This window comes from Serpula lacrymans (genome assembly GCF_000218685.1).
Source record: "Serpula lacrymans var. lacrymans S7.9 unplaced genomic scaffold SERLAscaffold_2, whole genome shotgun sequence".
NCBI classification, from domain to species: domain Eukaryota; kingdom Fungi; phylum Basidiomycota; class Agaricomycetes; order Boletales; family Serpulaceae; genus Serpula; species Serpula lacrymans.
The window spans coordinates 3,019,752-3,044,066 of record NW_006763291.1 but is presented as its reverse complement, the minus strand read 5'-3'; the positions used below and the strand labels follow the sequence as shown (position 1 = coordinate 3,044,066).

Below are 24,315 nucleotides of genomic sequence, written 5' to 3'. Positions count from 1 at the left end.
CTTAAGCTTGCTATCCCGATTGAATACTCTGTCGTTAGAATGACTCGGTTTCTTCACGGAAATTCTTATCGCGGTACTATGGACACACGAAAATGATTTTAGAGAAAGCGCACCAATCCTACATCGACCAGACACAAAGAAAACTGCCAAACATTATTCTACAATTTGAATTTGATTCTGTTCCTACGTTGGTATCAATTATAAGCCCACAGAAAACATACACAGGAATCTACCACTCAAGTCTCTTGCGTTGCCCTCCTCCCCTTCCTGCAAAACCCCACTCTATCTGATGAGCGATTTTGATACTTACTTCGAGATCGCTTGCGAATCTAAGAATTTAAAGTCTATGAGTACCTTTTTTAAAACCATAAGAGTGAAGTTCCTTACGCCCAAACACTAGCTGGGTTCTTCTGGAACTGTCGTCCTACAAGGACGGCGTCTGCCTGTCCTTTATCCAAAATGTCCTGGGCAATATGACCGTCCGTGATGAATCCAACCGCCCCCACAATCAGTTTATCGCCCACAGACTGTTTAACTGCATGCGCAAATGGTGCTTGAAACGCTCCAACACCCTTAAACGCCTGCTTCGTGTGATTTCCACCGCTGGATACATCTAGAAAGTCTACGCCATGGTCGGCCAAAATTCCTGCAAGTTTAACCGTATCTTCTACGCGCCATGATGGCTCATCGGGAAGTGCTTCCTCAAGCCAGTCAGTTGCTGATACCCTGTGTCACGATACATAAGTAAAACAAGATATAAATCGAGAAAGGCTTGACTGACCTCAAGAAGAGCGGCATATCTTCAGGGATGACCGCACGGACAGCATCGACAACTCGAAGAGTCAGTCGAATGCGATTTTCGAACGAGCCTCCATACTCATCTGTTCGTTTGTTGGATGCCGGACTCAAGAAACTGGACAGTAGATATCCATGTGCATTATGGATCTCAATAACGTCAACACCTGCTCGTAGTGCCCTTTTCGCTGCAGCAACGAAAGCGACAACGACGGCATCGATTCCCTCCTTAGTGAGCTCCTTCGGGGTGGGGCAGTCATCGTCAAAAGGTACCGCCGAAGGACCATATACGTCGTTCGGCCACCCTCCTACAATCTCAGTTGCAACAAGTCGAGGGTGGAGCCATGGAGCGACTGTCGTAGCTTTTCGGCCAGCGTGAGCCAATTGGATGCCCACTTTCTGGTTCTGCGAGTGCGCAAATTCGACAATCTTCCGAAGAGGTTCAATCTGGCTGTCTTTCCAGAGGCCGGAATCCTCAGGAGTGATGCGACCTTCGGGCAGGACGGCAGTTGCTTCTATGATTGTTAGACCCGGTCCACGCGTGAATATCCCACCCACTAGTAATGCAACATGTGAGCAAGGTGATAGCTGAGATAAGGAACATGACTCACGATGGGCTAGATGCCAGGCCGTCAAGTGCCCATCGTCTGCTGAGTACTGGCACAAGGGTGATAGCTGAAGACAGTGCGGACAAATGATCAGTAGGCAGATACGTCGAGACATCCTTCTCACTCACGAATATACGGTTGTGAAACGTGGTCCCGCGAATCTTAAGAGGCTGAAATAACTTCGGGATGGGCTTCCCGTCTGGTTGAGGGTCGAATGCAGCCCCTGCAGCAGGAACTTGAGCAGGTGTAAAGTACGAGATACCAGGGAAAGGTTTGTTTGCTATCGTCGTGGACATGGCAGATAGTTGAGAGTGGACAGAGAAGATGGAATATCGGCATGGCGTGCCAAATCTCTGTCTATATATAATGCGAACAACATTACTAAGTCAAGGTGTTGATAAGCCATGGTTTTCAGGTCATTCGACTCGGAGTCCGAGTGCTGAGTGAGGAACGTTTCGGTCCTTCAAAAATTGAATGCGAATGTGTATCAAAATATTCCTGGTCCAATGCCAATTGTCTGCGGTGATGTTTAGGATCTTTTCGTAATTTAGTCAAATACAATTAGGCTATCATGTTTTTCAACGTGACTCATGGCGTTACTAAGCTTAAGGCATCCACTTCAGCCCAATGTTACTATCATTTTGTGCAATATTTTAGCCTCGAGCAGAACGGCAATTCCTTACAAATTTCTTCGCTAGTCTTGTCGTGGATATGTTCGTCACTGTGATGTGTTATCATCTCATCATCTAAGACCCACATACAGTGGGTCAGATACCGTATTTGCAATTATACAATTATAATTATGGACCTATAGAGGTATGGATAACATATAGCAACAGGTACGAGATATGTTCCTGTACAACACATGACGTATAGCCTAGTAACAACAGAAATGTGATCGCAGTTAATCGATGCAAGAATATAATTGGTGACATACCTACACGCCACAATCCCACAACAAAACCATGTTCTTCATGTCTCCACAAAGGAGAGAAATTAGAAAAAATTGGTGCATACCAGCTCAAGAGTAGTCTGAATCGAGTTTCGCGGTCTGTAAAAGACGCGAGCCACGAAGTGAACTCAAGGATAGAGGTTCTTCCAACGTTACGCCAACATCCAATTAACTCGTACGCCAGGAGCTCTGAGATTGATAGGCTCAGGTGGCTCCATCCGAAACATGACCAATCGGAATGCACGCCGCAGAATCGTAGCGAAGGAGCATACTGAAGAAGCTCGTATTGAGAGCAACCGAATTGGGCTGCTTGGCCAGTTCGGAAAGAAAGACGTTTGAGCAGGTAAAACACATATCTGCTGCCTGCAAAGTGCAAGCGGGCGCGATAGAAATGTGGAGAACGTATCCGTTGGAATGAACCATCCACCCGATCCTCGCAACGCTTCCCAAAGTCCATCTATCCTACCCTCCCCTAGTACAAGTAGGATCTTGGGGATAATGGACAGATGAGCTGATTTTCTGGTACGTCGCTCAGCCAGTTACAGCTGGACTCAGCTAGAGTCGATCAAGGAATGATTGAAATACTCAGACCTTAGCCCGCTCACGAATAAAAGATGCAAAAACATCTTGTGCGTGGTGAGCAATCGTGGCCTTTGAGCTGGTATAGAGGAAAGGAGATTTGGAAGTCCGAAATCTTATCATTGTAGAAACTCCGCGGCATATCTTATCGATGAGGTCACTGGAAGGAACAGATTGTTGAGTAGACACAAGGACGTCCATCGGACATGGAGCGTTAGAACCTGTAAGATATGTCTGTATTACCGCTGAGATGAAGCGTTGCGAATGTTGGGGAGATCTAAAAGCGATGCAATATGACGGTATATAGACCGCTAATGACTCGGAGGTAGTTCAGGATGATATGGTTGGGATAGCAAGCGATAAAAATACGACGGTGTATGTCTGTGAAAAGGGAAGAATAGAATCTAGTGTACTCACAGAGATGGGGGAGTTCGTACACCGCCAAAAAGCATGACAGCATCTGCATCATTCCATTATTAGCGGAATCAAACTTACTGGTGGTTCGAAAAAGACCTACGAGATTATTTCATTAATAAACCAAAACCACCCAATAACGTCAGGTGCAATTCCCTTCTCAAAGCCTTCCGCTTACCCACTATAAAGCTTAGATGACGATAACACTCTGATACCCGTTACGTGGGAGTAACCGAGCTATCTTGGATACAGCAAACAGCGGTCACCCACGAGCTGGTAGCAACGGGCTTCATACCACGAGTATCTTTTAGGGTTCTTCAAATATTATCAACCAGCTGACATCTACGTTGAGCATCCGGCAGTATTTCAGTATACCGGACGTGATCACATTTTTATGCGGTTGCAGCTCTATAAACATGTACACTCTGATTTGCCACAGGTATTCTATTATTCTACAAGTATCGAACAAACCCACAGTGAGTGAGAAAGAAAAAGGTGGGACGGCACTGAAATGACTCACAATAGAAGGGCCGCCACTGAAAATGTACTCAGCGCATCGACGGTATTTGGCCTTCTTGACGTTCAGGGAAGAAAGGATAGCAACGAAGACCAGTGAAAGAGTAGTCTGGACTAGGTTTCACGTTTCCAGAGGAAACGCGAGCTCCGACACGAACAAAGGACGGACGTCTTCATAGCACAGACATCTCTTCGTACGCAAAAGGAACTCGCCTGATGAATCCAGGAGGCCTGGCTATGTGCGTGCGTCCCTTCACCCAGAGGACAAGGGCAAAGCACTTCGCAGCAATCATACCAGACAGGATCAACGATATGCGCATGCGCATACCGATTGACCAACGTCCAGGAGGTATCACTGCCACATATTTGCAGGTCATCCCAATGGGTATGAAAGGTTACACGACCAGTGCACATCGGGATTCATGCTAGCTCATTTCTCGGTTCGCATTTAACAGGCGGCACACGAAGCACCACCTGCCGCGCTTAACAGCACAATTTGCGCGATAGAGATGTGACATCAGCACCATAAGTTGACATCTGCCCAACCCCCAGCGACAGTTTCCAAAGCGTATCATCTACGCCCTCCCCCGTGGGATCTTAAGGCTAAGCTGATGACAGGCTGCTTTTCTGGTATGTCGCTCAGCCGTTTATAGCTGGATCCAGTTAGGATCACAAAGGGGTTATCCAGACCTTGACCTGCTCAAGAAATAAGATGCGGAAGCATCCTGTGCGTAGTGAGCGTCGTGGCCTTCAAACTGGCCTTTCAGAAGAAGTCATATATGGCAATGACGTTCATTGGAGAGAACGCCTCCGTACTGTGAATCAAATGTCCTGTATGATAAGAAGGAATGATATCAGTCGTGTTATACAGCACTAAGGAATAAGCCACAATACGACACCGATCTATCCCCAGCATCTTGACAGATTTAAAGACCTTGCTACGAGTTGGAGCATGTTATATCGTGGTTTTGGAAGTAGCAACAAAATCATATAATCCACTGCGAGAAGCACCCCGCGACGGTATGCAGATAGATATTGTTTGGAAATTTGGTACCTAGTGGGTCAGCCATACAATTGATGGATACTTACTATTGGTTTACGCTACACGATGGGGACCAAACTGAGAAAATGGAGATTGCTTTTGACAAGACTCCATGACATTCCTGATCGAATAAACTGCCACACTTTCCCTTCTTGTTTATCACAATAATAGTGAATGAGAGTAGAAAGGGAGGGGTGTGGGGAGGCTCACCACTGCAAACAATATATATTGCCTGTTCCATTCGAAGAATGGATGGCAAAAACGCTGACCAGAAAAATAGCGATCTGGACTAGGTTTGACATGTCTGTTAGGGGACGTGAACAACGAAATGAGTTAGGGTCAATACACAACCATAGTGCAGACGACTCTGTATCCCATATGCACCGATACTCGCAATAGAAGGGCTGCTCGTTGAGAATATTGTGCGTTGTGGATAAGAGAATAAGATTGGTAGATGACCAGTAAAAGAGCGATCTGGACTAGGTTTTACATTCCTGTATGGAATGCAAGCCACGAAGCGACCAAAGGACAAATGTCTTCATGACGCAGACACCTATTCATACGCAAAGGATCTCGCCCGATGAATCCAGGAGGCCTGGTCTTTTGTGTGCATCCCTTCACCTGGAACACAGGCAAAGCAACAACGAATTCCTACCAGACAGCATCACCGGTATGCGCATACCGATTAACCATATGTCCAGTAAGCTCCACTGCTATATACTTCCGGGTTCCGGCATTGGTGCAAAAGATACACGACCAGTGCGCATCGGGATTCATGCTAGCTCATTCCTCGGTTCACATTTAACAGGCGGCACACGAAGCACCACCTGCCGCGCTTAACAGCACAATTTGCGCGATAGAGATGTGACATCACCATAAGTTGACATCTGCCCAACCCCCAGCGACAGTTTCCAAAGCGTATCATCTACGCCCTCCCCCGTGGGATCTTAAGGCTAAGCTAATGACAGGCTGCTTTTCTGGTATGTCGCTCAGCCGTTTATAGCTGGACCCAGTTAGGATCAAAAAAGGGGTGTCCAGACCTTGACCTGCTCAAGAAATAAGATGCGGAAGCATCCTGTGCGTAGTGAGCGTCGTGGCCTTCAAACTGGCCTTTCAGAAGAAGTCATATACGGCAATGACGTTCATTGGAGAGAACGCCTCCGTACTGTAAATCAAATGTCCTGTATGATAAGAAGGAATGATATCAGTCGTGTTATACAGCACTTAGGCAAAACAAGCCACAATACGACACAAGCAATCTATCCCCAGCACCTCAGCAGATATCTGAACCTTGCCATGTCCGTAGTACTTGCAGATCCGTCCCTACCAATAAAAACGAGCTCAAATCACATGTTCGGCTGCGGGAACCATACAGTATGCAGCCAGACATCGAGAGAACGTTGGCACCTAACGAGTCAGCCATGCAATTGATATACTTACAACATGTGATACTTTACAGATGGACTTGACATCCTTCTTTCGTGCCAGCGCGACAGGCGAGATCAAGCAGGGAGTAGAACCTTTCGAAATGACTTTGAGTTGGCTATGTGTCGAGCTGTTGCCATTAAAATAAGGGTGTTATCTGCACTACCTACTGGTTAGCCGGATTAATAGAGGTATCATGCTGTTAAGTTCGAAGGAGACGAACTAACTTATTTCACTGTGAACCACACGTTTATGAAGTAATAACTGCTGTAAGATAAGTGCCGCTTCTGCAAAGTTGACATCTACCCATCGACCACGACGATCCCAGATGTGCCGTTTCAGGCAAGCGTGATAGAGCCAACGAACATTGTTTTATGCTACACCATGGGAGTCGATCTCGGAAAACGGGGATTGCGTTTGACTATTGCTATTGACTCCATAAAACGATCATATCAACCACCGTACATTTCCTTTTCGCCTATCACGATAACAGTAATGAGAGCAGAAACAGTGGTGCGGAAAAGCTTACCGTCCAGCACTACAATAATGCTTTCGGAGGACCGATAACGGAAACACTGACCAGAAAAATAGCGATCTGGGCTAGGTTTCACATTTCTGATAGGAAACGTGAACCACGAAGCGAATTAAGGGGCAGTACATATTCATAGCGCAGACCAGTCTGTATCTCCTCATACGCAACGGTACTCGCTGGAATGATCCCAAAGAGCTTATTGTTAGTGGAAATCCTCCAGCCCTTGGACAGGTCGGATCCTACCAATGACGACGACTGTGGCCAGCAGGAGCCTGCCACTGTAATTGGGATGCTAACTGTCCTGTGGCTGGAGAGTTAGCCACTGGCGCAAATCAGGTAAGCATTCCAGCTCATGCCTCGGCCAGACTTTCACAAGAGGTGAGGACCTCCTGAGGCGCTTAGAAAGCGCATTTGCGCGATAGAGACGTGACATCAACACCATAAAAATGACATCCACCCAACCCCCTGCGACATCTTTCAAAGCACGCCATCCATGCCCTCCCTCAGCGAGATCTTGAGGCTAAACAGATGGCGAACTGCGTTTTTGATACGCCGCTCAGCCAATTATAGCTGGACCCTGCGAAGATCAATCAAGGGGGTGCCCAGACCATAACCCGCTTGCAGATATGGATGCGTAAGCATCCTGTACGTGGCAAGCAATCGTGGTCTTGAAACTGGTCCACGACAATAGTTCAGATGACGGTAGCGTTCACCAGGAGGAACGACCCCGAAATTTAACACACGGCCAAAATGCTGCAGTGAGAAGAAATGACATGAGCCATTACATCGTATCAAGGGAGATGGGCTACAATACAGTGTAGAAGCCAAAAATCAACGTCCCAATAGACCCATCTAGACTGGTGGTATATAAAGCATTTATAGGATCGATCTCCTTGTTGTGGCATGGAATGGGTCCAATGGAATTTTGCTAGGGATTTAAGCATCGATATATCTATGAGTTAGTGCTTGAGCAGCGAACTGACGTCACCCATGGATGTTAGATGCGCCATCACGACGACGCAGCAAGAAACGGAGTAAGGAATTCCGACCATTTCGTTGGTATCCGAAACCAGAAATAAGACAGAGGGCCAAGTGTCACTTGCTAGATGCAGTGAAAATCAACGAGGGCACTCAAAATACTAATTCGACTAGGGAAAGGAAAGATTCGCCCAAGGGATAGACATTGAACCATCCCTCAGAGGTTGAAGGGGAGAATGAAATGAAAGTCCGCGGAGTAACTTGAACAAAGTCCAGATGCCGAGATCCAGGCGAATCAGTTTGAATCAACGAGAACCCACACCAATGGAGGAGGCCGAAAAACAGGACTTCCCCGTAGACGTAAAGAAAACCATGGCAGTGACACCCGAAGGAACGGACCATCGATCGATCACACATGATAGAGAAATCGATGCAAGTGAAGCTATGGTATTGAAGGTCGGACGTGCGAACAACCCGTGCTTTTTGTCATCGGTAAATTAATATTTTGCCTAGTTCTCATGCGAATGCAGTCTCGAGAGAGCGGCATGCGGACGCGAGCGGTTGCCGGGAAAAAAATTAGACATCCATTCCATACATTACAGGCACGACAACGAAAGCATTGATAACTTTCGCGGTAGTGTCCAGCGGAATCAATTGGTGCTGTGCGTCTCGTGGGTGTCCAGTAAGTTATTATGAGGACACCTCCACATCTGGGACATTTTCAATTGTAAAGGCGAGGCGTAGAACTTAAATGCTCACCATAACCTGTGAACAAATGATAACGATCGAGAGGCACTGCTGATTGTTACGCGATGATTCTATTATTTCTGATTTTAAATACCGTATGATGGCTCCGTAAGGATACCACTTTGTAAGGGCGTCTAGCTTGCTAGAATAGGAGATGAATTAGATAGCCAGTGAGGCCATTTGTATTTGAATGAACACGAACCGTTATTTTATTCTCTAGGAATGGGACTTCAGCGGACGCGCCATGCATATATGCGGTACTCCTGGAGTATACAACATGGCCAACTGGGAGGTAATGACGGACCGTCGGTGAACAATGACCACAGATACGATATTTTGAGAACAACCGCCTCATCTCCTTTTGGTGATAGTCCCAATTCAAGGTTCAGAATAGGTGTCGACAGAGTTTGAAAAGATATGCCGTCGAAAATAGGCGCCAACCCCAAACATGCAGAATACGGGTGTTTGGCACGCTATTTAAGAGGGATGGATGTCCCCTCGCAGTTGCGCTTCGCATGACCTGTAAATGAGAATAAAATGTGGATGGAGCTGGTAAGGAGGAAAACAGAAAAAGGAGGGTGCCCATGCCATGAGCGGAGTCAGGCTTGTTGAGGCGGAGAAAGTTGGGGTGATAGAATCATGTGGCAGACTGAAAGGAAGCACTTCAAACGTTAAGAAGATAATTATGGCTGCTGTCTTGTTCGATATCCTCAAGTCACCAGTGTTCTGCAGTGGAGAGCGTCGGCGGGGCCAACATGCAATGGCATGAATAGGCGCACGGTCACCCCAAAAACTCACAGCCTAGGGTTTGTAAACTTTAGTTCGCACGTGTTCTCTGGCCCACCACTTGCACCTCAACCATACCAGCACTTTCGGTGGCATCTGTCCAACATCTTTCTTTCTTGTCTATTCCTCGCCTAATCTGTGTCACGGAACAGGCAAAACACATTGTTTCCTTGCGATTGCCACATCGCGACCTCAGAGAAGTGGAAAGCAGCGGGCGGACTACGACAAGTTCTGAGCGGCGACGGATCGGAAAATCAGCATTTGGGGCGGAGTGGTTCAAGTTTTCTTCAAGTTCGTTTCTGCACTTTTTCTTCTACACCCCAACGTCGTTGACGACCTCGCTATCATGGCTGCAGCGTCGCCGTTGTCATTTGGTCTTTGTTTGTCCTCAGTGATTATCAGCATAGCACCATTCGGTGTCTTTGCCATCAGCCGCCATGTCAAATGATCAGGCCAAGAATTCGGCTCCCGTACAAGAACATACATATCCCGCAATCGCACCATATCAGCACTTCAACGGAGCAAACTCTTACCCTCCCCCAGGTCCATATCCGATATACGGTTATCCTCCTCCTTCTGAAGGTGGCCATGTCGATGGTACTCCTCCAAACGGTGCCCATCCTGGCGCACCTTACATGATGTATCCTCCACCAGCACCTGGTGTACTCTATTATCCTGGTCCTCCCTCTGGACAAGGTGCGCCGTCTCTGGCTAAATCAGATTTACCGCCATGTCTCACATATTTCTCAGCCTTTCCTCAGTTTACGGGTACACCGTCTACCACATCGTCTGGCAATCGCCCCAAGCGCAAACAGGTCAAAATGGCGGTAAGATATTTCTCTGAATGTTATCCTGATCGTCTTTTCGCTGACATATCACCGCTACCTTCAGTGCACAAACTGCGCAACAGCTTGCAAACGCTGTGATGAGGCTCGTCCCTGCGAACGCTGTGTTAAGTATGGTATTTCCGAAACCTGTGTGGACGGCGTGAGAAAGGAGCGCAAGAAGGGCGTAAAACGTGGCCCATACAAGCGAAAGAATAAACAGAATTCAGGAGACGCGGCGTACGGAGGTAAGCCATTGGAATGATGGGAAATGTGAACATTGGAGCTAATAGTGCAATCTACTCTCCGCCTAATGGAGATCCTGAATGGCAGCCTAGCGGGTCACCAAATAGTCCGCCCGCCGTGCCTCCTGCTATGCACGCATTACCTCCCTTTCCTCCCCCGGAAGGATATTGGCCTTATATGTACCCCCCACCTGCATTCATGCCTCCTGGACACGAGGGCCACCCTGGTCATGAAGGTGTACCGAATGGAAATGGACAGCCGCCTATGTTATCGTATTATCCAGTTCCTCCGCCAGGGTACCCGCCTTTCCCCCATTATGCGCACCCTGGAACTGGCGTTTATTCTCCCCATCATCCTAATGGAGCGCCAGTGCAGCCTCCCGCGGAGGCTGCAAGCCATGCTGATAGTCAAAGCGTTGATACAGACTCTCAAGGCCGCACTGAGGAATCTCCTCCTGCTCCTTCTAACCAAAGGAAAAGGACAAGGACTTCAAAGAATGGCGAGCCGAAGGCGAAGAAGGCGAAGACTGGAGTTGGGGCACAAGGAACTAAAGCTGCCAATGGTGCTGCCAAAGGAGATGACCAAATCTCCGATGATCATGGTGGCAATTAACCATGAAAACATGCCTTGTTGTAAGGAGCCCGTCTGGTGTCCTGTTTTGGAATCTGTTGAGATCTCAAAAGAGGGCTCCCCCATGCGATCATGTTGTGTTTGCTGTGACTTTTTTTGTTCTTTGTCTCTTTGCTTTCCTGTGTTGGCTCTATCTTTCTTGTTCGAATTTGACATATTTTTGCCTCCGCCGTTTAAACCAAGTCGCTCCCGTGTTTTTTGACCATCAACGAGAGTCTTGTGCTTTGCTCTAACCATCTGGGGGTGCTGGCAAGGGACGCTGTTGTTGGTCAAAAAGCCGTTGGAGGCAAATCAAAAATCTCAAGATCGAGCTATCTTTATCTTCGTTCTATTATTCAAAGGTTTATCTGGAAATGTACAAGATATAGTTACTTACATATATGCAGACCTCTTGTTACTCTTGTTTTATCAGACATGTATGCTTATGTAGAGGATGAATGGACCATATTTGTTATTTATATAGGAAAGGGCAGCATAGAAATTTGAGGACATGAATATTGTCCTTGAAGCTAGATATGGCAAGTAATGGCTCCTGCTGCTCTTAGCAAATCTACACCACTTCATATAACCTGCATGACTTTGCACATTTCAGTGCACCAGCATGCCCAGGTTGAGAATGGTCATACAGGAGAACACGGTTACATAGGTTGTGTCATCCCCGAGGGGGTTGAATTACAGGATGCAGTCGACGGACGAGCTACCTCGAGTTGCAAGCAAGTCCTCGGCGACGATGGTAGAGGTGTCGAATCTGGTTCACGAGGTGAGTCGTCAGAAGAAGTCAAAACGTCGCGCTGTACTGAAGGCATCCGGCTGGCGAGCTGATTGACTCGAGACAAAGCCTGCTCCTCCAGTTCAAAGCACTTCAAACGAAGTTCTTTCAAATGCGGATCATCGAACATCTTCTGCTTATGGTCGGCAAACCTGACACTTCGTATGACAGCTGAGCTTATAACTGCCAGGTGCCTCGGAATGTCTAGTACATGGGGAAGAAGGGGAATAGCCTCTCGTTCTAAAGCAGGCATTGTGGCACCACGTTGGTGAAGAGAGTTGACCACATTTAATCGAGCATGAGTGTGGGCGGGTCCGGATTGGAGACCGTGCGTGTCGCCTACCACAGGTGTCGATACTGCTTGAATGTACTTTACCATAGCCGGTACGCTCTCCTTCAGGAAGGCTTTCACGCCTCGCATGAAGTCTTCTTTCTGGACACTCTGCAGAGACAGTGTAAGTGCGTAAACCAAGTCTCATGTGATGCATAGACTCACTGCATTGAGATTTGCCAGGCTCTGTATGACCTTTGCGATTAAGGTCAGGCTACGTTGAACTGGCATGGTTGGAAGACCTAAAAACAATCAGAATATGATCGCAAGCTAAAGAATACCTATAAATACCTGGATAAAGACCAAACAGATGAGGATGGAGTATGGCTGGCACAATAAATCGCAAGAAACAAAAAGCGGAAACGCTTTGCCAAGGCAAATCCCAGCTTTGCTCCTCTGGCATGTTGTTTCTGCTATATCGCTTCTCCACTAGTTTGCGAACATGTTCGAATAATTTACGCATCTCACTTTGACATGAGAAAAGTCAGTTATTTCAGTCTACTGTCTTATCGATTATAAAAACGTACTTGGGACATTCATTCCTGACGGCATAAATTTGATTCCAGAACTCCTTGCACCAATAAATCAGTAGCTCCACGTCACGCTCAGTATCCTTAGTACTTTTCCCACTGCGTGCGGGATCCACTTCAATAGCAATTTTTTCGCTACACAAACGGCGGATAGAACTTCCAATACTAGCTTCCAAGAACGCTTTTCCATAAAATGCCATGCATAACTCGATTGTTTTCGTCAAAATAGTGTTTCCACGAAATAGTGTATTGTGTGCTGCATTCTTTTTCAGAGACTTCGCTAACAAAAAAAAAGGATAAAGCTTACAACGAGGCGTCCCATCCACTTCACGATCCGCAAGCTCGAACACCTGATCGAGGAGCACGTTCTTGGCTATGGCGACGTACATCAACTCGGACGAAATAGAGCGAAGATGCAACTTGTGCTCAAAATCGTCCATCCAGTCAAGGATGTTACGACTATAAAGTACCTGTAGGTTTATCGCCGTCATTCACGTAGAACATAGACAATCGACTGGATACACGCCTGGAGCAGACCCGAATACGCAGAATAAGGCAATATGATATCTCTGGGAAACACATTCAGTGAATGAAAAACATAGCAGAGGATAGCACTGACTCATCTACCCGCATCTTCATCCTGATGTCGCCAACTTGGATCCCACCGGCTGTAGGCCCTGCATGAATCACAGGAAACCATCCTTCCACCACCTCGCCGCGACGAAAATTCCCGAGAGAAATACGTATAGAACCCAGATTTATCGGCTTAAGGAGTCTTTTCTCGTTCCACACGATAACTTCCAGAGTATCGAATGGTGGTAGATCTGTAAGAGTGAAGCCTTCATGCCAATCGGGCGAACCTATACACTTCTTCAAGGTACTGCGTCCACAGAGGGTATTATTAAGATTGATTTCACAGAATACGTCCATATCAACAGGGTCGCCCTCCTGTCGAGTATCTGAGTCGGGATTGGCAGTAGTATTTGATATGGATTCTGATAACTGCCTAGGACTGCCCAGATTTCGCCCTTGTATTATTGTCAGTTCGACTTGTCTCCACATACGATACAAGCCACCGTCTGGATTTGGTTGTCGCCCGTATAATTCAGGTTTGGCGTAGGATCGTAGAAGCGCTAACCATGTGTTACATGCATTCGTGTCAGAAAAATGTAGATAAAGCGGGTCAGTGGCATGAGGAGAGCCCCATCGCTGTCCCCTAACCAAATATTGAGCAACGAGGGAGGACGGAGGAGAGGCTAAAAAATAATTCACCCTGCAGAGTAGATTCCAAGGCAATTCTTCCGCAGAAACAAGGAACTGTCTGCTTGACGAATGTCGGTGTGATTTAATGCATGTACGTAAACCGTCTGGTAAAGAATTGTTTCCTGGATGTGTCGACCATGTTACATTGTTTAAGAAACAATTTAAAAAATTATGAATACTGACGTCCACGTAGATGTTACATAGACACCTATTATCTTCATCGGATAGCTTGCAAGTAGCAGGTCTCCAGCTACCTGCTCGAGTTGAAGATCTAGCCAAGGACATCCAACTAGGCTTCTCTGAGAATCGTTCCGTTAATACCTCAAGCTAGCTGTATGCGTGATTTGCACCTTTCACTTTCTTTTGGTTTTCATCCCAAGGCCGGCCGCTGATAGGAGGAGTTGTTGACTTCTTGTTTTCCCCCTTGCGACGAGGTACCGGAGGCTGGGTAATGTTGTATCAACTGATGCAGAGCCAGATATCACAAAAACAATTACTTTTCGCAGAGCGCTTCCTGCTGCGTTTGGAACGTATAGCTCTACAGAAACAAGATATTCTCTAGGCGGTTCTGCAGTTAATGCTGTGCGCTTCCCAGGAATCGCAGACATTGAAGACTTGGAACTAGTCATGCCAAACTCCAGAGAGCTGAAAAAGCGTGAATACGGACCAATGATATTATTGTTACGGTTTGATAGAGGTTCTAATAGCAACGTCCTAGCCACAGCAGTGTTTCGATCTTCGACAGCGTTTTGTATGAAATGTGATTACAGATTTACCGAGCAAATCTAAGCGTGGCGTTTGCCGGTTTTTTGTTCTCAGTCAGAGTCTGACCAATCTTGGCAAGAACTTTCATTTACACCAGCAGTTCCCAACTTGGGTAGTCGAGTGCCTGACCTAGCATGATATCAACAACTGCATTTTTCATTCACAGACACCGGTATGAATAATAAATAACCCAATAAATGTCCATCGAAGGTATTCGACTTGTATATAGTCCCTTCTAATGTACCGTATTACTCTTGAAAGACCCATATTAAACATTCCGTGTATATAAGTGCGAGTTTAGTACATCAAGTTGCCAACAGCAGACGCGGTTCCATCATCGTTGTACAAGCAGGATCCAGTGCCGACGTACGATGCGCCAGCGGCATCATTAGCCTGGAAAAGCGAAGGCGACGTCGCAACGAAGGGGAAGTAGAGTTGCACGTATGAAGCGCCGTCAAGGAAGGGGAATGCCTGTTGGAAGAAGGATACCCTGGAAACCCCAAATGTCAGTACAAACAGATGGCAGAAGTGGGGATTCTGCTTACTGGGCTGCCTGACCACCAGAGGGGTTTTGGAGAGCGAACTCCGTGATAACAATTTGGGAGTTCTACATCCACCGTCCACGTCAGTGAACTTGATTCTGAGGGCGTGGCGGGCTATGACTTACGGGGAATTGAGTATGAGCAGACTCGACGTAGCTCTGGAAGGTGGCAAAGTCCGGTCTTGCAGGATCCACGTTAGGAGGTAGTCACTCGGTGAGAACAATAACCACTTACCCGTACCAGTGCTGTATTTTGCAATGAAGTTCAATTAGTAGCGAAATACGAAGAAGAATGGCGGTGGTAACGCACAAGGTTAATGTAGTCGTAGTAGCATTGACCATTGCAGGCGCTGATCATTTCCGAAAGCCAGCTCAAACCTTGTCCAGAAGTAGCGCTAGAAGTAACAGCGGGAAGAGCTTTTTTGATGCTCTGAAGTAATGATGAGAATGATGTGTGATGTGTTATCTGGTTGTAAAGATGCATACCAAAGGATTGATGTACTGAATATACCACGAAGCAGCGTCGCTAGGGCTGATGCCGTTGACATCAGGCTCGTTCAAGGTGAACACGGCTAATAATCGTAATGAGGTCGAAGGAACCATATCATGAAAGCAAGAAAAACATACTGGCCCAGCCTTGAGCAGCCTGACGAGAAGCGAGGTCAGCAATGGGACTCGATGTACAGTCAGTGCAGCGCTGCATGCCGATGAACCCAAGACCGCCGGCGCCGTTGGTGGATGGTGGGGCGTAGGTCTCATAGTCGTAACTTGAAGGCTGTCAATGGCTGCGAATAATTACTGAATGTTCAACACGTACATGGCCACAACCTCTCCGTCTCCATTGTTGAAGAGACCTGGGTCGCTATACACAAATATGAGCATGGCGCGTGATATGGCTGCTAACAATCCTTACAGAGTGCTGTCATCTATTATTTTTGTGAAGATTTAGTTAGAAAGGAGGTGTTAAAGTGAGAGAAGATAGTCAGCTTACAGTAGGTCCAGCAAAGACCACGCTTGCCAGCTTGGGCAGCAGTAGCGAAGAGTGCGACGAGAGCGATGGCAGAAGAGAACATTGTCGTGAATGCAGGTGGTGATATGACCAGTCCATCAGGGGGCCGTATTTATACATACGAATGCATCACACTGACCAGGCACGAATATCCCCGCACTGTGACCTGCATCAGCGTCCGTTAGACCTGCGACCACAAGGCTCACTTTCGGCAAAGGTCTCACTTACCTCGGTTTTTCGTAAAGCATTCAACGTAGCCATGAGTGATTGATGAAGTCGGATGACTTGCGTAGTGGCTGTGGTATACCAAAGGCGGTATACCGTGGAACTATTGATGAGACAATCACAGTATGGTGCGACACTTTGTGTCTTCCGACTGACACTCGTCCAAAATTTATGGCATTCTAGATCAAGCGGCCACCGCTCAACAAATGATCTAACTCCCTTGAGAAGGTCATCATGATGGACTTGAAGCGCCCCCCTCCCTCCTGTATAGAGTAATGCCAGTACCGAGACAGAGATGAGTTTCTCGAAAGCCTTGTTGGATCAACACTGCATTATGCCAGAGAGGTTGCTATCATAGATCGCAGAAACAACGTGGGTGCTTGTAGTCGTGCATGTGCGAACGTTGTTATTCGCGGAGTTCAACCGGTAACCATACATCTGAGGCCATACGCTTTCGTAAGCAGACACGCCAAAGTCGATCGCCTCATTTCTTTGGTCTCCACTTCCAGCTGATGGCAGATCACATGCGAGCCAGCGAGGCGGTATCTGCAATGATTGTTGCCACCAGGAAAGCGTCCAAAATAGCGTGCAACCTGACTTGTTGTGGTCAAAGTCTGCAGCGTTCGGGACGGAAAAAGCGATGATGTCGGTCGATTCAAAGTCTGCGTTCATCGTCCTTGAAACATGGAGTAGAGTGCGTTTCCGAAGATTTCGAGTTCGGCACGGAGGAAATCCTGGGGGTATACTATATTCCGAACTTCCTTGATGCATTGTCTGCCAGCCAGTGACAGAAACTCGATGCTCCACATCTCGTCATGAGCTGCTTTTCCGCGAGGCTTAACGTCTTCATGCTCAAACTCCCCGGACATTCACGCACTACGTGCCCAAAAGAAGCAACATAGTACGTAGATGCCTCGAAAACATGGGATATCCCTTCCTTCCACATGGGCGGTACCCGTATCCATAAGCAAGTTAATTTCGAGATATAATGATCCTCATTCAACGGCTGCACCAGCGCTGGCACTATTGTTATCTGAACTTGGGCAAAGTGCTTGCTGCACCTTGTATGACGATGGAAATATGACGGAGATGGTGATACGCGTGCGGATTTTACTTGCATCTTGGGCCGACATATCAAAATCTTCACAACTCATCTGGACAGGAACAACTAAGTAGGTACGGATCGCAGTCACAGACTCAGCATTTCCATCACGATTCTCCGATACATGATACATCGATCGTAGTATGTACAGCTTTCCTTATTGGAAAAAAATCATCTATCAGACCACGGCGAAACAAGTCCGAGGCTTGCTTACGTTTCGATATTGGGAATCTGTCAAATGTCTTGCCTGTTAGCACGCCCGGGACTCCGTAATAACTGACAGTGGCTCGTATCACCCTCCACAATGCAACCCGGGATATCGACCATCGTACGTTGACGCGAGCATGGATATACAATTCTGCGCAGCTACAATATCGTACAAGCAAAGCTGACCAAACGATCTTGAACGAGAAGAAAGACAACAACTCCGAGTTCCGGTGACCTAGTGGCGTAGGCTCAATCCTTGGTTGGCAGTTCTACATCTTACGGTATTGATAAACATCATCCATCATCCATCCTAGCGCTGGCAGTTGGTTGTCAAAACACCCTATTCCATTCTACACTACTGGCAACTGGGATGGCAAGTGGCCATGCTCTAACCAATCATGGCTAGTAAGCATTCCCTCTTTTTTGTGGGGTTCTGTCTTTCCTCATGTACCTTGTTGTCACCAGAAGAAGCCAGCATAGATTCTCCCGTCAAATGCACGCGTGTTGCAACAATTGTATCGCCCCAAATCATCCACAAATCCGCAAAATTCTCATACAACTTTACTAAAACACGCAACAAAAAAGGCGCTCAAGACTTGTCTATTCATTTCCTAAATTCACGTCGTAACCAGTGTTCCCAAATATCCGTTGTGTGCGGGTCTTGGATAATATGTGATCGCCGTCTAATTGTTCAAGTGTTTGAATAACTGCTTCTCGAAGAACTGATCCAGGACTGAAACTGGGCACATGGATTCCTCAATGTGTGTAGGCTCATTATTCGTGTCTTCTCTCTGGTATCATCATATGATGACAAGATCCTGCAGGTTCAAGTTCCGAAAAAGATGATTCAGAGTAAGCGGTTTGGGGTTCGTCGCGACTCTCGCAATGCTTACCATTGTCGCCCAGCGTCCTTGTCAGACGTCCTGTATAAACATACCTTTACGTTGGCCAAACCGAACGACGCTGAAGGGAAAAACTATGGAGAGGCTTCATCGTTCTTGCCCCAGCCATGGCCCAAGACATGTATCTAACAAACAATGTCTAGGCTCGTCGACGCAGAAAGCACTGCTGGTGCCAGAACTAACTTTGTCTTTTTCCAGGAATATGAGCATCCGATGGGAATCATTATGTAGTAAGTCGTACGCTGAGACATGTTCACTAACTGCTGGTAATTCCTAGGGCTCATCCAACCGTTAAAGGATTTTCACACTCTCTTACGACTTGTATCTTTGCACTTTCACTGGGGTTACGAGCCTAGGCTTCAAGAATGACTTTGAATGGCAGTGTTTGGGAAACAACAACAATGTGCCGACTTGACACGCATTCGTTACATAGTACAATGGAGACAGTCAGAGACAAGTCAGCGAAGCAATATATAATACAGTAGTAGCATCACAACGGCATTTCTTTCAGAACGTTGTCCGCGATTTCCTGGAATACCTTTGCTAACCCTTCTGCAGTCTCCAGACCATTTCCACCTGGAGTTGGCTTTCGCCTGCCAGTTGTACTATAACAGTAGAAAGTCCCAGCCAATATGAGCACACCAGCAAAGTACTGGTGAGGCTGCTTTTGTTGAAGAAGTTCGATGTACTGCTTTAGCTGATGTGCTGACGAATTGACAGCGTCATCCCTCTTCACCTCAATGCAGATCAATGGCACATCGCGTTTTTGACCAACAACAACAACAATGAAATCTGGCTCCATGTACAAAGCTGTAGTTGCGATCTGTGCACCCATGGAGTCGAAGGAGACTCCTTCGTCTTCAAATGAGCTATCCGACTCCGTGTCCGAGTCATATTCTGAGGCTTCCTCGACGACTGGGTGGGCTGATTGCCGAAGCTTTAGCTGGGGCTTAACCATGAAACAATCCGCAGAGAATATGACGTGGCAAGTTTATCAATTGGACCATACCAGGATGCTTCGTAATGTGGGGGTCTTTGCTGCATCCGCTTAAAACGACTGATTAGGGCTGGCGGAATCTGAGGCATTGAAATACGCTTAATGGGATGAAATAATAGTCAGGCATAGTTGCAATTAGCATAAAACAAGGCACTCACTGTCTGATTCTATGTGGTGTGGGTTGTGAGGTTTCGGTGAACATTTGAATACCTGGCAATATGAGCGACTCTGACCTATCAAGTTTATCGAACAATGGGATTGAGATGATCACGAGATGCGACAAGGCTAGATCACGTGACTAAAGTCAATCTATAACTAAAGTCGCGCTTCCATGCCGATCACGTTTCAAGTCAACTTCAACTTGAACCAACTTGAATTATCTTTCATTCTATCGCACGTTGTATTTCTCTGATAATCGTGTGTACCAATCTTATTTTTCAAACTAAACAGCGCTCTTACACTTTATATTTATAGCGCAATGGTAATTAAATTAGCTGGTTGGCTTATGACTTACGAGCATGTGCGCTTGTGGCTGGAGAAGGGGGGTATGAAGGACGTGGAGGACATCGATCTCTCCATCGAACTTGATGAATGATTCAAGAGGCGAGGCATTGACGAATTCACCCTCACCTGTTTTCCTGTCGACTACCGGGACAAGCGGAAGAAGGTCATCACACCGTGTATCATGCTGATTCGCAGACAGCGAAATGATCCGAGAGACTTGTACAAGTCCTACAAGCGCGTCAGAGAGTTGCCACAGGATCGTCAAGTGAAGGAGGAGATTGTGCTTAAGGAGACGGGTCCAACGGACGAGGATTTGCCCTGGAAGACTATCATTGATCCGTTCGGACACCACCACTGATATGTAAAGCATGTCAGCATGATTGTAGTGGATATGTAACTTGATTTGTCCTTCTGCTAAATGCATGATACGTTTCTGAAGGCCCTAGTAAGCGAGACTCGTTTCTGACTGAGGTCAACCGGCCAAGTGAGCGGTAAAATGAACTTGCAAACTCGAGAGACTCGGATTACTAGCTTCCTATGTAGAAGAGTGAGCATGAAAATCAGGCGTTATTCAGCAGCTTTCCGCGGAACAAAACCGAAACGACGACACACTGTAACTTTTTGGAATGCTTTGGTCACACTAGGTCACGACGGCACTCACAAGCGAAACCCATAATCCTACCTGATTATTCCAAAGGTAGGTTCACATCAATGCAGCCTATAGGATTGATATTGTTCTGTAAACGAATCTCAGGCGATGTACACGCAGTCTCAGCCCACCGTCACCCTTCGTCTTCATGCTCCACTCTTCACATACACCTGGACCATCATGGTCTTGCTTTGTCGACGTAGAGCCCGTCCAAAGATACCAGTCACTTTTATGGAAATATCAACGATGAACAAAGGGCAAATAATTCTTTATGCTGGTACACGTGGGCTAAGCAGTACTTTAACTTGACTTTAACTCTCACTGCATTCATCCGACGACGCTCATCCTCTTTCCTTCGACGAGATTATACTACTATTCCTATTACTGAACCGACACAAAATGCCCATTCGCGTCCCTGATTACTCTAATGAAGAAGGACTCAGATCGGTGGTCTCCCAAATGGCCGGGTTAGTATCCCCCTAGCAATTATGCCACTATGTTCCTGAGGTTTATCATAGCCAATTGGCTGATGCGGCTGGGGACTACGATGATGTCGACACAGAAGATGACAGCGAAGACGATAATGGAGTCACGTCTGCCATGAAACAAAGAGCGCGTTCTGCACTGAGGGATATCTCTCCAAGCATGATCCGCCAGATCGGTACGCGGCTTACATTCAACATCATCTTCAAAGACTCACAAACAAAACACACACAACGCGCCAGGGTATTTTGAGTGTCTGCGCTCATTTAACAGGAACTTTGTCAGAGGTGGCTATCTCGGTATGCCACTAGATGGGTCATATCAAGTGTCCGTTCCAATGGGGATAGCGCTTCTTGAGGTGCTACTTGAAAAAGGAGATTGGTCTCTCGAGTTCGTCCTCGCAGGTGCGTGTATAAGGTCTTCCACGTTACGGTTCTTCACGCGTGAACGTTTGTAGCTTCAAAGAAGGACGAGCGGATAGCATGGGACCGAGTCATCTCGAGCGCGTTTCTGCCAATCAACGACGATCAGCTTCTTGAGCGCTACCTCGCGCTATTCTCCAATCTCCCTTCCAACCGTGACATCCATCTCGAAGGATACCAGGACACTTACACACAAGTCCTAGCTTTGAAGGAGGGTCAAGTGATTCTCGATCGTTTGACGATTAACTTCACGGGAGGGCCTTGCGATGTTTGTGAAGCACACGCAACCTCGCGCTGTGCACGCTGTAAATCTGTGTTCTACTGTGGGAGTGATCATCAGAAAGAGGTAAATAAACTTTCATCTCTACGTGTCCTACTCACATATCGAGGTCTGACGCACCTTCTGGCAGTCATGGTCGAGCCATAAGAAAGCCTGTAAGCCTGTTGCTGATGGTACAACAGTGTATATTTCGGACGCGGATAAGGATGCTCTTCTCAAACTGGGATGTAAGAGAGTTCCCCGAAGCATGGTGGAGGCGGAACAGTTTGAACATAGGATAGTTATTCGGCTTGGTAGAATCCTCAAGGTATGGGTCCTTGGGTCCATTGAAGATCTGACTTGATAAAAGCCATATCATAGAAACTAATCAGCCACACAAGAAACGAAAAGATGGTGCTTTATCTCCATCAACTTCACCTCGGTACCTTGACCCAACACGTAGGAGGCATCAGCCGAGTGCAGGGAGTCCCCGGCAAAATGGAAGAAATCACATGCCTAAAAGAAATCCGTCGAACGAGGGGAATACCAGAGTCTCAGAAAACCCTTGCGGAGGCGACCGGTTTTCAGATCGTGGTGTTGATCGTTCTTGTAGCCTTGCTGTACTACCTAATCAAGTGAAACTTGAATATCGAAATACATGAGATGACCAAGCCGGACGTTATCGAATTAGTGGATCGCTTTTAGAGGTGTACTCCAAGGCATACACGGGCGCCTGAGTATAACCTATTGTACCAGTTTTTTGAGATGTTGGGAATAAGGTACAAACCAAGTCCAAACCGAACCGTCTTGCATTCCCAAAGAATAAAGTGGTCGGGAGTGTGGCCTCATTCACCAGCACATCGTTTCCTACGGTTTGACATTGCGACAAAATTTCCTGTGATAAAGCAACCAACTTTTTCCTCGAGCACTCCGTCTAACCACAATTTTGGCCTGGACTCGGAGCTCTTGTGGTGATCCATATCGTTCAAAAGGTGATCGCAGCGCGCAAGGCAAATACTGAGTGACTCAAAGTGGCGGGGGAACTAATAGGGACAGACACCGACCAGAACACAGATCTCAGACTCAGAGTCCAACCACGAAGAAAACCATACTAGGGCCAGCGTATACGGCATAGCCCTACCCCGGTATCGCGCTGTGCGTTCCCAAGTAGCCCGAGCTTGAGGTGAACTTCGTGTATGTGGGGTCAGTATCATCAAGAAGATGACAAACGGTACTTCTAGTCGCGTTCGCAGTCCCCAACCAGCGCGTCGTATACATTCTGGCTCCTCCTGCAAGCCGGATCCTTTTCTTTTGTGGCTTTCCTGCGTTACAATATAGTTAGAAGCCGACTCGACACGGTCGGAGGTCTGAGACGATGGAGGCTCAAGTTGAGGTTAGCAAAGGATAAGGATATTCGCTTCTCTCGAGTTTGATGAAGTCACACGTGAGTGAGCTCTAGTGAGAGCCGCTGGAGAACCGAGCACACGAGTACAAAGCACTCATTTATAAAGCGCTCTTCTGCAAGTTCTTCTGCATACTCTTCGCTCTCCTAACCCACATATTCACCACCGTACGATGCCCATCATCCTACCGGACTATTCCAAAGGTCCCGGGGGAGGTCTGAGGTCCATGCTCGTCCAAATGGCCAAGTGAGTCTCGCCCGTCCTCCGTGTGGAAGTGTCTGCCAGTGGACCTGTCACGGTTGATGGCGTGTTGTCGAGTCGAGTCCCTGGCACGTTTATAACATTTCCGCATTTCCGCAGGCAAATGGCTGACAATGCGGATGATGATGAGGAGGAGGAGGGGGAGTACGACAGCGGAGAGGGAGAAGAAGGGAAGGAGGCGAGCGCAGACTCCCCCGTCATGAAGCGCAGAGCACGCGCCGCGCTTCGCGACATCTCACCCCACCTCGTCCGACAAATCGGTACGTCTCACCCCCATCATCCGCGCCGCCCCGACCGCACGCACCAGCCCGGCTGACTGAGACTTTACACCCTATACTAGGGTACTACGAATGTCTGCGCCGGTTCAACGGGAACTTCGTGGGGGGCAGCTGTCAGGGAGTGCCGCATGGCGGGCACTGTCGGGTGTCGGTGGCGATGGGGACGGCGCTTTTGGATGCGCTGCTTGAGAGGAGAGATGGGACGCTCGAGTTCGTTCTGGCAGGTGCGCGCTCCCAACCGGAACTCTTCCTCTCGTCACGTCCTCCCGCTAACAAGTGCTGTCACCCCCTCATCTGCCTTTCGCGTTCGCTGCAGCCTCGGAAAGGGACGAGAGAAAGGC

At 47.4% G+C, this 24,315-nt stretch overlaps 13 protein-coding genes across 13 annotated transcripts; 8 read left to right on the top strand and 5 right to left on the bottom strand.

Annotated features, from left to right (window-relative positions):
• Window positions 1-80: 80 nt before the first annotated feature.
• Window positions 81-1,956, bottom strand: SERLADRAFT_458262 (uncharacterized protein; the record flags this gene model as incomplete). Its single annotated transcript, XM_007314087.1, has 5 exons — window positions 81-329; window positions 388-726; window positions 782-1,352; window positions 1,407-1,470; window positions 1,532-1,956. The coding sequence occupies 5 exons, from the start codon at window positions 1,697-1,699 to the stop codon at window positions 230-232; spliced, it is 1,242 nt and encodes a 413-aa protein (XP_007314149.1).
• Window positions 1,957-2,393: 437 nt separating this feature from the next.
• SERLADRAFT_379446 (uncharacterized protein) lies at window positions 2,394-2,694 on the top strand (the record flags this gene model as incomplete). Its single annotated transcript, XM_007314086.1, has 2 exons — window positions 2,394-2,563; window positions 2,607-2,694. Coding segments are annotated over 2 exons (258 nt in total), but the record flags the coding sequence as incomplete, so codon positions are not given.
• A 996-nt stretch (window positions 2,695-3,690) lies between these two features.
• SERLADRAFT_379445 (uncharacterized protein) lies at window positions 3,691-5,055 on the bottom strand (the record flags this gene model as incomplete). Its single annotated transcript, XM_007314085.1, has 3 exons — window positions 3,691-3,800; window positions 3,869-4,695; window positions 4,764-5,055. One exon carries the CDS (start codon window positions 4,239-4,241, stop codon window positions 4,038-4,040), a length of 204 nt encoding a protein of 67 aa, XP_007314147.1.
• A 75-nt stretch (window positions 5,056-5,130) lies between these two features.
• SERLADRAFT_458257 (uncharacterized protein) lies at window positions 5,131-6,158 on the top strand (the record flags this gene model as incomplete). The annotated part of the gene is made up of 1 exon (XM_007314084.1): window positions 5,131-6,158. The coding sequence occupies one exon, from the start codon at window positions 5,405-5,407 to the stop codon at window positions 5,744-5,746; it is 342 nt and encodes a 113-aa protein (XP_007314146.1).
• Window positions 6,159-6,202: 44 nt separating this feature from the next.
• Window positions 6,203-6,479, top strand: SERLADRAFT_365896 (uncharacterized protein; the record flags this gene model as incomplete). Its single annotated transcript, XM_007314083.1, has 2 exons — window positions 6,203-6,280; window positions 6,366-6,479. 2 exons carry the CDS (start codon window positions 6,203-6,205, stop codon window positions 6,477-6,479), a joined length of 192 nt encoding a protein of 63 aa, XP_007314145.1.
• Window positions 6,480-8,372: 1,893 nt separating this feature from the next.
• Window positions 8,373-8,537, top strand: SERLADRAFT_379442 (uncharacterized protein; the record flags this gene model as incomplete). Its single annotated transcript, XM_007314082.1, has 1 exon — window positions 8,373-8,537. A coding segment is annotated over one exon (165 nt), but the record flags the coding sequence as incomplete, so codon positions are not given.
• Window positions 8,538-8,941: 404 nt separating this feature from the next.
• Window positions 8,942-9,341, top strand: SERLADRAFT_458255 (uncharacterized protein; the record flags this gene model as incomplete). The annotated part of the gene is made up of 1 exon (XM_007314081.1): window positions 8,942-9,341. A coding segment is annotated over one exon (162 nt), but the record flags the coding sequence as incomplete, so codon positions are not given.
• Window positions 9,342-9,639: 298 nt separating this feature from the next.
• On the top strand, window positions 9,640-10,788 carry SERLADRAFT_379440 (uncharacterized protein; the record flags this gene model as incomplete). Its single annotated transcript, XM_007314080.1, has 5 exons — window positions 9,640-9,665; window positions 9,731-10,070; window positions 10,125-10,201; window positions 10,266-10,446; window positions 10,518-10,788. Coding segments are annotated over 4 exons (677 nt in total), but the record flags the coding sequence as incomplete, so codon positions are not given.
• A 924-nt stretch (window positions 10,789-11,712) lies between these two features.
• Window positions 11,713-16,346, bottom strand: SERLADRAFT_433849 (uncharacterized protein; the record flags this gene model as incomplete). Its single annotated transcript, XM_007314079.1, has 22 exons — window positions 11,713-12,285; window positions 12,340-12,416; window positions 12,466-12,641; window positions 12,702-12,960; window positions 13,012-13,163; window positions 13,229-13,273; window positions 13,324-13,732; window positions 13,769-13,920; window positions 13,977-14,089; window positions 14,151-14,266; window positions 14,318-14,411; window positions 14,465-14,612; window positions 15,103-15,222; window positions 15,278-15,339; window positions 15,400-15,454; window positions 15,509-15,519; window positions 15,584-15,703; window positions 15,760-15,845; window positions 15,901-16,040; window positions 16,091-16,135; window positions 16,187-16,199; window positions 16,265-16,346. 22 exons carry the CDS (start codon window positions 16,344-16,346, stop codon window positions 11,713-11,715), a joined length of 3,048 nt encoding a protein of 1,015 aa, XP_007314141.1.
• A 482-nt stretch (window positions 16,347-16,828) lies between these two features.
• On the bottom strand, window positions 16,829-17,278 carry SERLADRAFT_433848 (uncharacterized protein; the record flags this gene model as incomplete). Its single annotated transcript, XM_007314078.1, has 1 exon — window positions 16,829-17,278. The coding sequence occupies one exon, from the start codon at window positions 17,276-17,278 to the stop codon at window positions 16,829-16,831; it is 450 nt and encodes a 149-aa protein (XP_007314140.1).
• Window positions 17,279-19,208: 1,930 nt separating this feature from the next.
• Window positions 19,209-19,676, bottom strand: SERLADRAFT_433847 (uncharacterized protein; the record flags this gene model as incomplete). The annotated part of the gene is made up of 1 exon (XM_007314077.1): window positions 19,209-19,676. One exon carries the CDS (start codon window positions 19,674-19,676, stop codon window positions 19,209-19,211), a length of 468 nt encoding a protein of 155 aa, XP_007314139.1.
• Window positions 19,677-20,907: 1,231 nt separating this feature from the next.
• Window positions 20,908-21,447, top strand: SERLADRAFT_458247 (uncharacterized protein; the record flags this gene model as incomplete). The annotated part of the gene is made up of 2 exons (XM_007314076.1): window positions 20,908-21,330; window positions 21,386-21,447. The coding sequence occupies one exon, from the start codon at window positions 20,977-20,979 to the stop codon at window positions 21,175-21,177; it is 201 nt and encodes a 66-aa protein (XP_007314138.1).
• A 475-nt stretch (window positions 21,448-21,922) lies between these two features.
• Window positions 21,923-22,716, top strand: SERLADRAFT_458245 (uncharacterized protein; the record flags this gene model as incomplete). Its single annotated transcript, XM_007314075.1, has 3 exons — window positions 21,923-22,119; window positions 22,184-22,360; window positions 22,414-22,716. 2 exons carry the CDS (start codon window positions 22,301-22,303, stop codon window positions 22,669-22,671), a joined length of 318 nt encoding a protein of 105 aa, XP_007314137.1.
• Window positions 22,717-24,315: the final 1,599 nt, after the last annotated feature.